The following is a 16,433-nucleotide window of genomic DNA, read 5'->3' as shown; positions in this document are numbered from 1 at the left end:
CTCACTTTGCTAATGTGGATATGGACCAGCAGTTCTACACACACATTGCGCTCTCTGCCTTGTTACACTTAAGAAACAATAGCCTTCCTACCGACGTGGATTAACACCCAACCATATGGCAGACCATACGGGTATGGCGAAAATGTAGGAAAATATGCCATATGCACACTGATTCTTCGCCTTTCATGCCATTTTTTGGGCAACCCCAGATTTCTGCACGGTAAACCGCCCTTACTTTATGCAGCTCTGGCCAGACAGGGGTGTGTGATGGCACTGGACTTGCTGGACGATAAGTTTTCCTTACTTACGTTCAGCAACCCGGTACATCGATTCCCTATATTTGCTAATAGGCCCATCCTCTTCCTTCAGGCACGAAGTTTAGCCCAAAAGAGCTTGGGGGATGGTAAGCAGGGGAAGGGGAGCAACAAAATGAACAACTTTCTAAGGAACACTAAGACACAAATCGCGTCAACTAGCAGTATTTACTCTTTGATACGTAACAGATGGTCATGGGAGAGTAGAACCACAGGTCCGGCGAGATGGGCGGGGGACATACATGATATAACGGTTGGCGACATTTTGTAAGCCACCAACATACAGAGACAGGTTGTTTCATCTAGCAGTTATACAGACATGGCCCTTTTGCTCCTTCATAGAGCCTATGTCACCCCATATACTAAATCCAAAATGTCGCCCCAGGGCACGTTCGTTTGTACCAAGTGTGGCGTGGAAAACACGGACATCCTGCACCATATGTGGGGCTGCACAAAAATCCATAAACTATGGGAGCGCATTCATGCAGAAGTTCAGCAGATGTGCGGAATAACGTTCGAACTCACTCCTCAACGGGCGCTCTTTATCATACTCGGTCAGAGGTCAGACAAGCTCCCCAAACATATAAAAGCTACACTGATACTACGGGCCTCCGCGCTAGTAAGAGCATTCCACAGCACTGGTTGAACCCAATGCCGCCACCTAAGACACTCATACAATCTAAGATAATGTTTCTTTTTCGCATGGCTTGGTTGGATGCCTTGACCTGTAAGGAGAGAATGGTGGGGAGGTTTTTGACCACATGGTCGTTATTTTTCCTGACACTACCTCAGGACACCAGAGACAAGCTCATATCCCAATTTGAAAACACTCAATGGTACCTTTTTAAAAGAATTGGTGGTCATACATCAATACCATAAACATCTTCTAACCAATCAGAGTGCAGAGGACTATGAAGGGGGTTGGGGAGGGAGGGCAGAGGGAAGAAGTTGGGTATTTGGGGAATTTATAAGATACTAATGTCTTGCATGACCAAACGAATTGTATACCTTGAACTTGTTTTGAAATGCCGTTTCTTTTCAAGTCTGTATGTTATTGAAACCAATAAAATATTTAAAAAAAATATATTTTTTTTCCTCAAAAAGGATTTTTTAGCCCACTATTTTTTATTTTCACAAGGCTAACAGGAGAAATTGGACCACAAAAGTTGTTGTGCAATTTGTCTTGAGTACGCTGATACCCTATATGTGGGGGGGGGGGAAACTGTTTGGGCGCATGGGTGAGCTCGAAAGGGAAGGAGCACCGTTTTGGAATGCAGACTGATGGAATGTTCTGGGGGCGTCATGTTGCATTTGCAGAGCCCCTGATGTGCCTAAACAGTAGAAACCCCCCACAGGTGACCCCATTTTGGAAACTAGACCCCCAAAAGAGCTCATCTAGATGAGTGGTGAGCACTTTGAACCCCCAAGTGCTTCACAGAAGTTTATGACGCAGAGCTGTGAAAATAAAAAATCTTTTTTTCCACAAAAATGATTTTTTAGCCCACAATTTTTTCATTTTTCCAAGGGTAACAGGAGAAATTAGAGCCCCAAAGTTGGTGTGCAATTTGTCCTGAGTACGCCGACGCCCCATATGTTGGGGTAAACCACTGTTTGGGCACACGTTGTGGCTCAGAAGGAAGAGAGCACCATTTGACTTTTTGAACGCAAAATTGGCTGGAATCAATGGTGGCGCCATGTCACGTTTGTAAACCCCCTGATGTGCCTAAATAGTCAAAACCCCTCAATTCTAGCTCTAACCCTAACCCCAACCCTAACCCTAATCCTAACCCCAATTCCTACCCTAACCCCAAATCCAACCCCAATTCCAACCCTAACGGAAAAATGACCTATTTCTCTCTCCTCTGATGTGCGATCACATCGGAGGAGAAAGTAAATGGCACATCGGACTTTTTTTTTTTTTTTTTGCGGTCGCCGTTATACGGTTATTAACGGCGATCGCAGCCGAAACCCCGGAGAAAATCCGGCTCTGGGGGGCGCTATACACTTTCTCCACAGTGCCGTTAATTAACGGCGCTGTGGTTTTAAGTGCCCTTAACTACCGCTGTTAAAAGGCGTATCGGCGGTAGTTAAGGGTGTTAACCCCTTTGTGACAAATGATGTAAATATACGTCTGTGCTGGGAAGTGCTTGTGTAGAAGGGGCTTAGGAGAGCCGAGACATGTGTTACTTAGTCGCTTATGAGTCTAAAAACAGTGGCTGCAGCTAAGCTGCTATTAAATATTTACATGCCAATGGCCATTTCTGATAGCAACTTTTAAATGGAGTGACCATCTGCTACCATAGCGGCCAGTCGTGTGGATTAGACATTTGTATGAAGAGCACTTACTTCCAGATTTTGCTTCTTCCTTTTTCTCTGGGTTACTGCCGGACCAGCCCCACATCCAACCAAACCATCCTTTTGAACTACCGTCCTCATCTTTAACTCCTGGTCTGAATATTTTAAGTCCAGCTTTGGTTGCCTAAAGAGTTAAAAGATAGGGCTAACCCATGCTTTTATATTCATCCTCCTTTTTCAAAAGAATTGATTGCCTCCATACAACAATAACATTAAATAAAAGAAAAATAAAAAATACATAGTAGTCTTACCTCCATTTCCGCCTGTTGTCTTGCTAGTGTAATGCAAAAGATATCCAGAGTTACTTCATGCTCCTGAAACATAAGATTTCACAAATCAAAGACTTTAGTATTCTAAGACAAATATCCCATAGCCAAACAAAAATTTTACGAAATACTAAAGCTTTGCTCACTTTTCTTCAGCTCTGTTCTCCTACCTTAAAGGGAAGCTACCAGCAGGAAATTACCAATTAAATCAGATTTTTGTGTCAAAATAATTTTTTTAAAAACATTTTTGCACTTTTTTTTTTTGCATAGCACAATCTGTATTAAAAATATACATTTTCACACTAGTCACTGGAGCTTCTTTAGACTCCCATGTCCTTTTGTTTATACATACACATGTGTATACATACACCTTCCAAAAAGTTCAACTTTTATCTCGTCAGAGTATTCTAAAAGTCTTGCGGATCATTCAAAATTTTTTTTGGCAAAACTGAAAAGAGCCTTTATGTTCTTATCGCTCAGCAGTGGTTTTCGTCTTGGATCTCTGCCTTGCTGGTCTTTGTTCATTATGCCTCCCAAAAATCGTAATAGAAAGTGATGAAAAAATGATGTGTGCCCAACAATGGTACCAATAAAAACGCCAACTCGTCCCACAAAAAACAATTTTTGAACTATGCCTTTAGAGTTGTAGGTGCCTAGTAAATCAGCCTGTTGCAGCCAATATGAAAAGGACTATCAGCGAAGCATTTGCCCATGATATGTAATGTTCTATCCATTAAACCCCTTTCTGACATTAGACGTACTATTCGGTCCATGTGACCCAAGCCAATTTGACCATGGTCGGAATAGTAAGTCATCGCGATCGGCCGGGTACACAGGGGGTGTGCAGCCGATAGCCGCCGGGTATCAGCTAATTCTTGCAGCTGACACCCGGCACTAGGAGCGGTCACAGACTGCATTATGAATTTTACCACACACGAAATCGTATAAATGCCGCCCCCAAAAAGAAATTCATGAATTGCTGGTTTTTGTTCATTCTGCCTCCCAAAGATCGGAATAGAAAGTGATCAAAAAATGTCATGTGCCTGAAAATGGTATCAATAAAAACATCAACTCGTCCCGCAAAAAACAAGACCTCATATGACTCTGTGGGTCAAAATATGGAAAAATTATAGCTCTCAAAATATGGTGATGCAAAATCTATTTTTTTGCAATAGAAAAAGTGTCGTTTAGTGTGTGACAGCTGCCAAACATAAAAACCCACTATAAGGCCCCTTTCACATGTCCTGATATTTCCGATACCGGAGATGTCAGGGTCCGTGTGTAATACTTGCGGCACACGTGTGGCATGCGTGTGTGCTGCATCAGTACCACAAGGACAGGTGCCAGGGAAGAAGCGTTACAGTAAGCGATGTTCCCCGGCGCCAGATGCTGAACACGGCTGTCATCATTCTCCTCTGCTCTGCCGGCTTTTTCCAAAGTGAGAGGGCAGAGCAGAGTCCTGCAGTGCGCAGGCGCCGGGAGAGGTCCAGCGCCTGAGCACTGCAGTATTCTGCTCTGCCCTCAACAGGGCAGAGCAGTGCGCCTGTGCAGGAGCCACGACAGGAAGGAAAGAAGAAGACGTCACCGTTATAAGATGAGAGGCGCCAGACCGGACCGTGACACCCATCGGACCAAAACCGGACCCGGACTGCCCCGTGTGAGTATAATCTAACTCATTTTTCTTATCTTTCAGGTTACATCGGGGGCTTATCTACAGCATTACAGAATGCTGTAGATAAGCCCCTGATGGCGGTGCCGGCAGCTGAAAGGCGAAAAATAGGTGACCGATTCCCTATAATTCCAGCCAATTTTGAGTTGAAAAAGTCAAAAGGTGCTCCTTCCCTTACGAGCTCTGCCGTGCGCTCAGTGGTTAACCCCAACATATCAGCTTACTCAGGACAAATTGCACAACAACTTTTGGGGTCCAATTTCTCCTGTTACCCTTGGTAAAATAAAAAAAATTGGATCTGAAATAATTTTTTTGTGAAAAAAAAAAGTTAATGTTCATTTAAAAAAAAAAAAAATCCTGTGAAGCACCTGAAGGGTTAATAAACTTCTTGAATGTGGTTTTGAGCACCTTGAGGGGTGCAGTTTTTAGAATGGTGTCACTTTTGGGGATTTTCTATCATAAAGACCCTTCAAAGTGACTTCAAATGTAATGTAGTCCCTGAAAAAAAAAAATTTTGTTGTAAAAATCAGAAATCGCTGATCAACTTTTAACCCTTATAACGTCCTTACAAAAAAAAAATTTGGTTCCATAATTGTACGGATGTAAAGTAGATATGTGGGAAATGTTACTTATTAAGTATTTTGTGTGCCCTGTAATTAAAGGGCATGAAAATTCAAAGTTGGAAAATGGCGAAATTTTCAAAATTTTCATCAAATTTCCGTTTTTTTCACAAATAAACGCAAGTTATATCAAATAAATTTTACCACTAACATGAAGTACAGTACAATATGTCACGAGAAAAACAATCTCAGAATCACCGGGATCCATGCAAGCGTTCCAGAGCTATTACCTCATAAAGGGACAGAGGTCAGAATTGTAAAAATTGGCCTGTCATTAAAATGCAAACCACCCTTGGGAGTAAAGGTGTTAAAGGCAATGAGAGTTTTCAATAACCAAGATTTTGTTCTCTGTTGTTTTTGTAGTTCTCATTGACTTAAAGAGAAAAAGGCTATTACCTCTGGCGTTGAGTACCACAGCATTTCAGAAAAGGAACATCATACCAACAGTAAAATATGGTGGTGGTAGTGTGATGGTCTTGGGCTGTTTTCTACTTCAGGACCTAGAAGACTTGCTATGGTAAATGGAACCATGAATTCTCCTGTCTACCAAAAAATCCTAAAGGAGAATATCTAGTCATTTGTTCATGACCTCAAGTTGAGGCTCACTTGGGTTATGCAGAAGGACAATGATCCAAAACACATCAGCAAGTTCACCTCTGAATGGCTTAAGAAAAACAAAATTAAAATTTTTGAGCAGCCTAGTCAAAGTCCTAACCTTAATCTGATTAAGATGCTGTGGAATGACCTTAATAAGGTAGTCCATGCTCAGAAACTCTCCAATGTGGCTGAATTACAATTCTGCAAAGGTGAGTGGACCAAAATTCCTCCAGAGAGTTGTAAAAGACTCATTGCCACTTATTACAAACGCTTGATTACAGTTGTTGCTCCTAAGGGTATGTGCACACGCTGTGGATTGGGGTGTGGATTTGGCCACGTGGATTTTGTAAAATCCACAGGTAAATCTACAGGTCAAAAGACCTGCGGTTTTACCTGCGGATTAGCCTGCGGTTTTTCATCTTCACAATGGAGGAGATGGCAAACCGCAGAAAGAATTGACATGTCAATTCTTTCTGCGGTTTAGAAACCGCAGGAAAACCGCGCGGAAAAATCTGCACCGTCTGCACTGCGGTTTTTAATATCCACAGGATATTATGGTACTGTACACCGCAGCAAAAACTGCTGCGGATCTGCAGCGGCCAAATCCGCTGCGGAACCACAGCAGAATCCGCAGCGTGCGCACACACCCTTAGTGTGGTCCAACCAGTTATTAGGTTTAGAGAAGGGGTCACTCTTTCACACAGGGCCCTGTAGGTTTGGATTTTTTCCCCTTAATAATAAAGACCTTCAATTTAAAAAATGAGGTTTTTTTTTTACTTGTGCTATTTTTGTCTAATATTTAAATTTAGGAACTTAGAATACACCGCACACTGTTTTAGATTTCTATGGAAACGATTTCAATTTTTATCCACGGGAAATAAATAAGGGATCAAAACAGATATACAGAAAGCGACCGGCAATAATACTGATGTTTCGACTCTCCCGAGTCTTACTCAAAGTCGCTAGAAAATAAAAAAAAATAAATATAAGTGACAACATAAATATGCATTGACATATTGCACTAGAAGAACAAAGTAAAAAACAAAAAAATTTTTTTTACATCCATATATTGGTTATAATGTTAGTAACAATAGCCATAGAACATAGAAAGCACCAACTGATCACCACAAAGGTTTAGAGAGGCAAAGAGACCATATAGCCATGTGCAAGAAGTCAGAAGACTACCTATACATTATGGTACACAGGATAGAGAGAACGAATTAGAGGGCTAGATAGTCAGAAATGGATATAAGATTTCTTGGAGAAAAATGGGATTACCTTAGGCTACTTTCACACTAGCGTTTCCTGGAGCTGCGCAGGGATGTGCACGGCCGCCGTGAAGCTCTGCCCACGGCCGCACCTCCTCCGGTCAGCTCCGCCTATGGGCGCATGACGCTGCATGCGACCTGCGTACCTACCTTTAGCATTGGGTATGCAGGTATGCGTTTGCCGGTGCATGCGTCCTTTTGACGGTGCACTGTGCGCACCGAAATGCAACACGGTGCATTTGGCGCAGGACGGCGTACCATCAAAAGGACGCATGCACCGGCAAACGCATACCTGCGCACGGCCTGCGTACCCAATGCTAAAGATTGGGTACGCAGGTCGCATGCAGCGTCATGCGCCCATAGGCGGAGCTGACCGGAGGAGGTGCAGCCGTGGGTGGAGCATCGCGGCGGCCGTGCGCATCCCTCCGCAGCTCCAGAAAACGCTAGTGTGAAAGTAGCCTTAGTTATAGAAGTAATAAGTAGACTGAAGCACCCCCAAGGGTATATGTGATTTGCTGTAGGGGATGATAAAATATTGATGTTTATATAACAGAAAAAAGGGGGAAAGTCCCAAAAATAGGGTATACACCAACACAAAGGTACCTGCTTTCATAGAGATAGTTGTTAATTATAGAATACGGTCCAACCAGGTTGGGAACCTAAAAGTAATAATGCAGAGGTCTATATGTTAATACCGTTGCAGGAGGATTGTCTCCTTGTATGTTTGCGTGATGCATGTTGCCGTTTCTATATATAGGAACAGTGCACACAGAGGTAATAAGAAATAAACTCGTTGGTGTATAATGGGATTACCTGTAGATCTGTGTGTCTCAGCGGCGCTCCCACGCCTTGCTGTTGGAGGTATGCTATGTGATGGAAAGCGCTGAGCTTAAAAGCCGACGGCAACCGCCAGACCGGAGATGCGTCATCAGGCCCGGAAGTATTACCTCTGCATCACGCAAACATACAAGGAGACAATCCTCTTGCAATGGTATTAACATATACACCTCTGTATTATTACTTTTAGATTCCCAACCTGGTTGGACATTACCATATTCTATCATTAACCACTATCTCTATGAAAGCAGGTACCTTTGTGTTAGTGTATACCCAATTTTTGGGACTTTCCCCCTTTTACCTATTATATAAATATTATTATTTTATAATCCCCTACAGCAAATCCCACATACCCTTGGGGGTGCTTCAGTCTACTTATTACTTCTATAACTAAAGTAATCCCATTTTTCTCCAAGAAACCTTATATCCAATTCTGACTAACTAGCCCTCTATTACATTCTCTCCATCCTATGCACCATAATGGCTATAGGTACCCTTCTGACTCCTTGCACCTGGCTATATGATCTCTTTGCCTCGCTAAACCTTTGTGGCGATCAGTTGGTGCTTTCTATGTTCTACGGCTACTGTTAATCATATGGATGTAAAAAAAATTTTTTTGTTTTTTACTTTTTCTAGTGCAATATGTCAATGCATATTCATGGTGTTACTTATATTTATATTGCTTTATTTTCTAGCGACTTTATGAGTAAGACTCGGGAGAGTCGAAACGTCAATATTATTGCCGGTCGCTTTCTGTATATCTGTTATGCTCCCTTCACGAGACTGTATGTCTCGTGAATAAAAACTGAATTATTTTGCATAGAAATCTAATAGAGTGTGCGGTGTATTCTAAATTCCTATTGCTAGGGACTTTTATAGTCCATTACATCTTCTACTTATTAATATTTAAATTTGTCCAGTGATCTGAAACATTTAAAGCGAACCGGTCATCAGGATTGTGCTAAGTAAACTACAGACACTGTCTGGTTGGCGCTGGTTTACTGATTAAAATGATGCCTGAGTTGAAGAAATACATCTTGTGTTTGTTTATTAAAACAGGATTTTTTGGGTTGCTTACCGTAAAATCTGTTTCTCGGAGCCTTCATTGGGGGACACAGAGACCATGGGTGTATGCTGCTGCCACTAGGAGGCTGACACTATGCACAAAAAAAGGTTAGCCCCTCCTCCGCCGTATACACCCCACCGACCGGCAGGAAGTTCCTCAGTTAGTGAGAAAGCAGTAGGAGAAGTAACAGAATAGATTGAGAACAGAACAAACAACTCAACTGTAACAAACCGACAAACATAAGAACAGGAGTTGTAGAACATGGGAGGGTGCTGTGTCCCCCAATGAAGGCTCCGAGAAACAGATTTTACGGTAAGCAACCCAAAAAATCCTGTTTTCTCGTTCGCCTTATTGGGGGACACAGAGACCATGGGACGTCCCAAAGCAGTCCCTGGGGTGGGAAACAAACTTCCATCAGGCCAGTGGACTCGCCACCGCAGCCTGCAGAATCCTTCTACCTAGGCTGGCGTCCGCCGAAGCGTAGGTGTGGACCCTGTAGAATTTCACAAAGGTGTGAACCGATGACCACGTTGCAGCCTTGCAAAGCTGCAGCGCGGAAGCTCTGTGGCGCACCGCCCAGGAGGCACCCACCGCCCGGGTAGAGTGCGCTCTGACCCCTGGAGGGGCCACTCGATGCTTGACCCGGTATGCCTCCAAAATTGCCGATCTGATCCAGCGCGCAATAGTGGCCTTTGAGGCTGGGTGACCTTTCCTCGCCCCGTCAGGAATGATGAACAGAGAGTCTGACTTCCGCAAGGAAGTCGTCCGGGCTAGATAGACTCTCAATGCCCTGACTAGGTCCAGCTTGTTCAAGGACCGCTCCCGAGGGTGAGCTGGGCTCGGGCAGAAGGATGGCAGAACAATGTCCTCATTGAGGTGAAACGAAGATACCACCTTCGGAAGAAAAGAGGGCGGAGGCCGCAGAACTACCTTGTCCTGATGAAGGACCAAAAAAGGAGAGCGGCAAGAAAGTGCTGCTAATTCCGACACGCGCCGGATGGAGGTAATGGCCACCAGAAAGGCCACTTTCCAAGAAAGGAGGGAAAGGGAAACGTCCCTGAGAGGTTCAAAAGGAGGACCCTGCAGAACCTGAAGAACCAAATTAAGATCCCAAGGATCCACGGGCGCTCGGTACGGAGGAACCGTGTGAGCCACACCCTGGAGGAAGGTTTTGACCTGGGGCCGGGAGGCCAGCGTTTTCTGAAATAAAATAGACAGTGCCGAAACTTGACCCTTCAAGGAACTGAGAGCAAGCCCCGCATCCAGCCCTGCCTGCAGAAACGCCAGAATAGAAGGGAGCGAAAAAACCAAGGGCGCGATGTCATTGGTCTCACACCAGGAGAAATAGGCTTTCCAAGTACGGTAATAGATCTTCGAAGAAGGCGGCTTTCTGGCGCGGATCATGGTATGAATCACCCGATCAGAGAATCCTGCCCGTCTCAAAACCTCGGTCTCAACAGCCACGCCGTTAAATTGAGCGACCGAGAATTGGGGTGGCAAATCGGGCCTTGAGACAGCAGATCTGCCCTGTCAAGGAAGCTTCCAGGGGGCGTCCGCGAGAAGGTTGACAATGTCCGCGAACCAAGACCTTCTGGGCCAATTCGGGGCGATGAGGATGACTGGAATCCCCTCTGCTTTGATTTTCTTCAACAACTTGGGAAGAAGAGGCAGAGGAGGGAACAGGTAGGGGAGCTCGAACTGTGACCAAGGGACGGCCAGAGCGTCGGCGCCCACTGCCAGAGGGTCCCGAGACCTGGACACGAATTGTGGGACTTTCCTGTTGAGGCGAGATGCCATGAGGTCTACATCCGGAGTTCCCCACCGACGGCAGAGCAGATGAAACACCTCCGGATGTAGGGACCATTCCCCTGCCGCAAGACCCTCGCGGCTGAGGAAATCGGCGGCCCAGTTGTCCACGCCGGGAATGTGAACCGCGGAAATCGTTGGAACAAAGGTCTCTGCCCATTGAAGAATTCTGGACACTTCTGCCAGAGCTGAGACACTCCGTGTCCCCCCTTGGCGGTTGATATACGCCACCGCTGTGGCATTTTCTGTCTGAATCCTGACAGGCAGGCCCTTGAGGCGCCTTTCCCAGTGGACGAGAGCTAGATGGATCGCTCGTATCTCTAGGACATTGATCTGCAGAGCTGATTCCTGAGTCGACCATCGACCCTGAACAGTGTGATTGCGGAACACTGCACCCCAGCCGATGAGGCTGGCGTCCGTAGTGACAATCTGCCAGTGAACGGGAAGAAAAGACCGCCCCAAGAGAATGAGGGGAGATGTCAACCACCAGTTGAGAGACCGCTTGATCCGGCATGAAAGGCGAACCGGACGATCCAGAGACAGAGCCGACCTGTTCCACCTGGACAAAATGGCCTGCTGGAGTGGCCTGGCGTGAAATTGGGCAAAGGGAACTGCCTCTATTGCCGCCGCCATCTTCCCCAGGACCCTCATGGCTGTCCTGAGGGATGGAAATCGTGTGATCTGTAATGATCGCACGCCCTGCTGCAGGGAAAGGATCTTGTCTTGTGGGAGAAATACCCTTGACCGACGAGTGTCGAACAGAAGGCCCAGAAACACAAGGCATTGAGTAGGGACCAGACAGGACTTTATCCGGTTGACGATCCACCCAAAACTGGACAGGGTGTCTAGAACGATCGCCACACTTAGGCGGGCCTGTTGAAAGGAGGGAGCCTTGATCAGGATATCGTCGAGGTACGGAAAAAGAACGAGACCTCTGATCCTCAACAAGGCCATCAACGCCGCCATAATCTTCGTGAAGACTCTGGGAGCGGTGGCGAGCCCGAAAGGAAGCGCGACGAACTGGTAATGTTCGTGGTGAATCGCAAACCGCAGGAACTTCTGATGTCCGGGAAATATGGGCACATGTAGATAGGCATCTTGGATGTCTATGGAACCCATGAATTCCTGCTCCTCCATGGAAGCAATTACCGAGCGTACAGACTCCATCCGGAAGTGGAGAAGGCGAACTCTCTTGTTGAGTAACTTGAGATCCAAAATGGGCCGAACTGCCCCGTCCTTTTTCGGCACCACAAACAGGTTTGAATAAAACCCTGTGAAGCGTTCCGATTCGGGAACGGGCACAATCACCCCGGAACTGAGAAGAGAGGCGATGGCCGAACCGAACCCCGGGACCAAGGCCGGATCCCTCGGCGGACGGGATTGGAAGAAGCGATCCCGTGGAAGAGAAATGAACTCTATTTTGTATCCTGTTGATACAACCTCTCTGACCCAAGCGTCCTCTACTGAGGCGAGCCAGACGTCGCTGAAGAAAAGAAGTCGACCTCCCAATTGGAAGGGACCCACGGGAGACCGATGGTAGTCATGCGGATGTAGACCGTCCAGATCTAGATCTGGACGGTCTTCCCTGGGAAGAGTGGGACCGCCAGGACGGAGTGGGCCTGAAGGAAACCTTCTTTCTTTCCTGACGTGCCTGTGGCCTTTGCTGGTTGGAAGGGTTTTCCGCCGTATTGAAACGGCGGAAAGTCCGAAAGGGACGAAACTGACGCCTTGGAGGAGGTCTGCGAGGTTTGGAGGGGAGAAGAGAACTCGTACCTCCGGTAGCGTCCTTAATAATCTGATCCAATTGTGATCCGAAGAGACGCACTCCCTGAAAAGGCAGATTGGTCAGAGACTTTTTTGAGGACAAGTCCGCCTGCCAGGCCTTGAGCCAAATTGTACGTCGGATTGCCACGATGTTACTTGACGCCTGAACTGCGCAAGATGCGGCATCCAAGGAGGCAGAAAGCAGATAATCCCCCGCATGGGAAATCTGATTGGCGAGATCGGCCAAATGCTCTGGTCGTGCCTTATCCAGAATGCCCTGCCGAAGGTCGTCTGCCCAAGTGGATATGGCCTTTGCTGCCCAAGAAGAAGCAAAGACTGGACATACCGCTGCTGATGCCGCTTCGAAGGCAGATTTTGCTAGAGATTCTATGATCCTATCATTAGAATCTTTTAGAGACGCCACACCTGACAGCGGAAGGACGGTATTATTAGAAAGTCTGGACACGGGAGGGTCCACCGAGGGAGAAGCGGCCCAGTTGTCCGTGAGCTCTTTAGCAAACGGGTACAGCACGCCGAGACGCTTTCCTCTTTGAAAGCGTCTGGTCGGATCTTCTCTCTCCTTTGTAAAAATCTTTCCAAACTCAGAATGGAAGGGAAACACCCTGGATGGTGTTTCCGCCCGTCTGAACGAAACCTCCTGATCTGAGGATTTCGCAGGGGCGTCAGCGATGTTGAAGGTATGGTGAATCGCGGCAATGAGGTTTTGCACCGTAACCTTCATGTTCGCATCCTGGTCCGAATCCAGCTCTAAGACCCCTTCCGATTCCGAAAGCGCTTCGCCTGACTCGGGAGAGGAGGCCCGAGAGGGAGACTGCTGGGGACTATGGGGTGAGGTAGGACGAGGGGAGGACTCCGCCTGGAGGTCCTGCCTGGGCCTCTTGCGACTGCCGCTGGCTGGCACAGATGGGACGTCCTGAGACGTGCTGGGTCCCGCCGAAGCTCCCAAGGGCAACTTGTCCAGAACGGCTACTAGGGACTGAGACACCTTGGTGAGGTCTGCCACTGACTGTGATAGAGAGGAGGCCCAGCCCGGCATGGGGGGCTCACTCACCACTGGGGCTATGGATGGCTCCTGAGCGGCGTCGGGCTGGATTGGATTGCTACAGTCCAGGCAGAGGGGAGTGGACTGACCTGAGGGAAGTTTGCGATTGCAAGAAGAGCACGCAAAGTACTTGACTAAGGTGCCAGAGGAGGCAGGGGGACGAGCGCGGTCAGACTTAGAATTAGACATACTGACGGACAGTCACTGAAGCCTTGCCGGAAGGTTGGGGGCCAGGAGGCAGAGGAGGGTGTCAGTCTGCAGTATGCAGAGCTACTCACGGTCCGGTGTCCTATCGCAGCTTCCAATAAATGGAGATGCACGGTTCGTCCGGCTTGCAGGGGCACGGCTGAGGGAACAGCGTCCGGCTGACAGGCTGCGAAAATGGCGGCAGCCAGAGAGGAGCCGAGCAGGAAGCACGCGCTTTCCTGCAGATGCAGAGGAGGGAGGTAGGCGGGGCTAGGCGCCGATGATAAAAATGGTGCCGCCCGCTAAGTTGGTATGGTGGGAGGGACAGTGCCGCCTCCGGGACGCTCAACCTGAGGGGAGAAGGCCGTGGGCGGGCTTAGAGCGGGCGGGAGGGAAGCCCGCCCGAGAATGGAGAAGGGGGGCGTGGCCGCGACGCCGGACAAGGCCCCAGATGAAGCCGGGGCCTGGATTAGAAGAGGCGGCCGCCTGTCAGCACAGGGCGGCGCGGAGGCGTCGCAGAACCGCCGCGGTGGCTGCTACTGAGGACAGCTAGGACCCGGCAGAGGGGGGGGAAGAGCTGTCCGATAACCAGCCAGGGCCTAAATAGCTGCAGCGGCCGCCTGGAGGCGACGCGGAGGCATCGCAGCACTGTCACAGCGACCGCTGCCGAAGAATCCATGGAGTGGCCTGGCGTGGAACCCGCAGGGGAGAATGGGACTCAGGTCTCATACTTACCCTCCTGATCCGTTTCATCCAGCGTACTGTTTCAAGGAGAGTATCCTGCGCCTCAACCGACCGACCGGCTCTGGTAGGCGAGTAGGTGGGAGACGGGGAGCGAGGACCATCTGGAACGCCACATCCATGTTAGGGGTCTTGGTCCTGCTGTAGACCTATGAGGATACGGGGTGGCAGTACACGCCGTACTCATAGTCTCTTTGTGGGACTACAGATGTGACTATTCACACTGTATCCCTCCGGAAAAACCTGAAAAGAAACGACGCACATCGAGGTAGATATGGGTCTAATCAAAGACCCGTGTCCACCTCCTACTGACACTAAGCTAAACTGAGTTACTTCCTGCCGGTCGGTGGGGTGTATACGGCGGAGGAGGGGCTAACCTTTTTTTGTGCATAGTGTCAGCCTCCTAGTGGCAGCAGCATACACCCATGGTCTCTGTGTCCCCCAATAAGGCGAACGAGAAACTTTGTTTTCAGTTAATGAGATTTTCGTGCTTTGTGGCAGCCTGCGGGCGGGTCATTATTGGGCGCTCTCTGGACTCATCTTCATTATTGTTGTTGAAATGACAGGTCATTTTAATCAGTGTAACAGCACCAACATGATACTATCTGTACTTTAATGAGCTCAATCCTGCTGACATGTTCCCTTTAAGTGTGAAAAACATTTAAAAGAATAGGAAATCAGTAAGGGGGCAAACACTTTTTCACACACCTGTATGCTGCATGAATACCAACTTAAAACCCAAGCTCAATTTTTATGTGTTTTTTCATTTTATTTTTGCATTTTGTGCAGGCAAGGGCATGGGCCTTCCTTCCTTGAGCTGGATATTACATTTAAATAGCTTCCCATGGCTGGTGTTCACAGTTTGGGACCAGGTCCTTTGTCTTCTCTTATACACATTATGGTAAACTCTGACATAAGGTAATGTTTTTAATATTAGACAGTGTGGGACCATCCCAAACAGAGTCACCTTGCCGATGGTGGGATGGCTTTTGTGATTTTTTGATCAAAAACAGTGTTTACTAAAAACCCTATGTTATTTAACATTTTGCTTTTTTACGGTTTTAGTTACAGCAGGGTGTGTGGTCATTTTGTTTCTTGTAAGATTAAGCTGTAGTTTTTGCAACATATGACATTTTGATCACTTTTTATTGCTTTTTTGTGAGGCAAAATTAACAAAAAATAGCAATTTTTCAATAGTTTTTTTAAATGGGGTATTCTCATCTCCAAGATCCTATCCCAATATGTAGTAGGTGTAATAATATTAGCAAATACCTCTAATTAGAAATGTAGTTCTTCTGATTGACGAGTGTAACCAACTTTTTACTATTGAGGCCGCCTTTGCAGCATCAGTAGTAAAAAGATCTAATGTTAAAAATAATAAAAAAATAAAAAAAATCGTATTTTTCTCACCTTCAGATGTCCCACGCAGCATCCCTGATCATCGCGATGCTGCCGGCAGGTCCCGTTCCCAGTGATGCATTGCGGCAATGACCTTTGATGACGTCGCGGTCTTGTGAGACCGCGACGTTATCAAAGGTCATTGCCGCAATGCATCACTGGGAACAGGACCTGCCGGCAGCATCGCTGAAGCCTGGTGACGCTGCGCGGGACATCGGAAGGCGAGAATGACGATTTTTTTAAATTCTATTTTTTACAGGGATATGATACCCAGAGCCTGGAGGAGAATCTCCTCTCCTCGGGACCGTGGGTACCATCCGTAAATGTTTTGCTTACTTTTCGCATGGTGGGCACAGCCACATGTGGAAAGTAAGCAGAACAATGCATTCCTATGGGTGCAGAATCGCCACGTTTCCGCAAAATTAATGAGCATGTTGCGTATTTTTCCGCGATGCGATTCCGCCGTGGGAAATTCCGCAGAAT

General features: G+C 47.1%; 1 protein-coding gene across 1 annotated transcript in view; it reads right to left on the bottom strand.

Annotated features, from left to right (window-relative positions):
* The window catches only part of VPS13A (vacuolar protein sorting 13 homolog A), a 386,554-nt gene that overhangs the window by 304,026 nt on the left and 66,095 nt on the right, over positions 1-16,433 (bottom strand). Inside the window, exons 14-15 of the mRNA XM_073543803.1 lie at positions 2,921-2,983; positions 2,661-2,793 (exon numbers count right to left, since the gene is read on the bottom strand). Coding sequence (XP_073399904.1) covers positions 2,661-2,793; positions 2,921-2,983 — 196 coding nt within the window. The remainder of the gene's footprint in view (positions 1-2,660; positions 2,794-2,920; positions 2,984-16,433) is intronic.

Source organism: Dendrobates tinctorius, unplaced genomic scaffold, assembly GCF_039654945.1.
Source record: "Dendrobates tinctorius isolate UK_male_01 unplaced genomic scaffold, ASM3965494v1 ptg000134l, whole genome shotgun sequence".
NCBI lineage: Eukaryota > Metazoa > Chordata > Amphibia > Anura > Dendrobatidae > Dendrobates > Dendrobates tinctorius.
The sequence above is the reverse complement of the archived record's forward strand: the minus strand, read 5'-3'. Positions and strand labels throughout refer to the sequence as shown.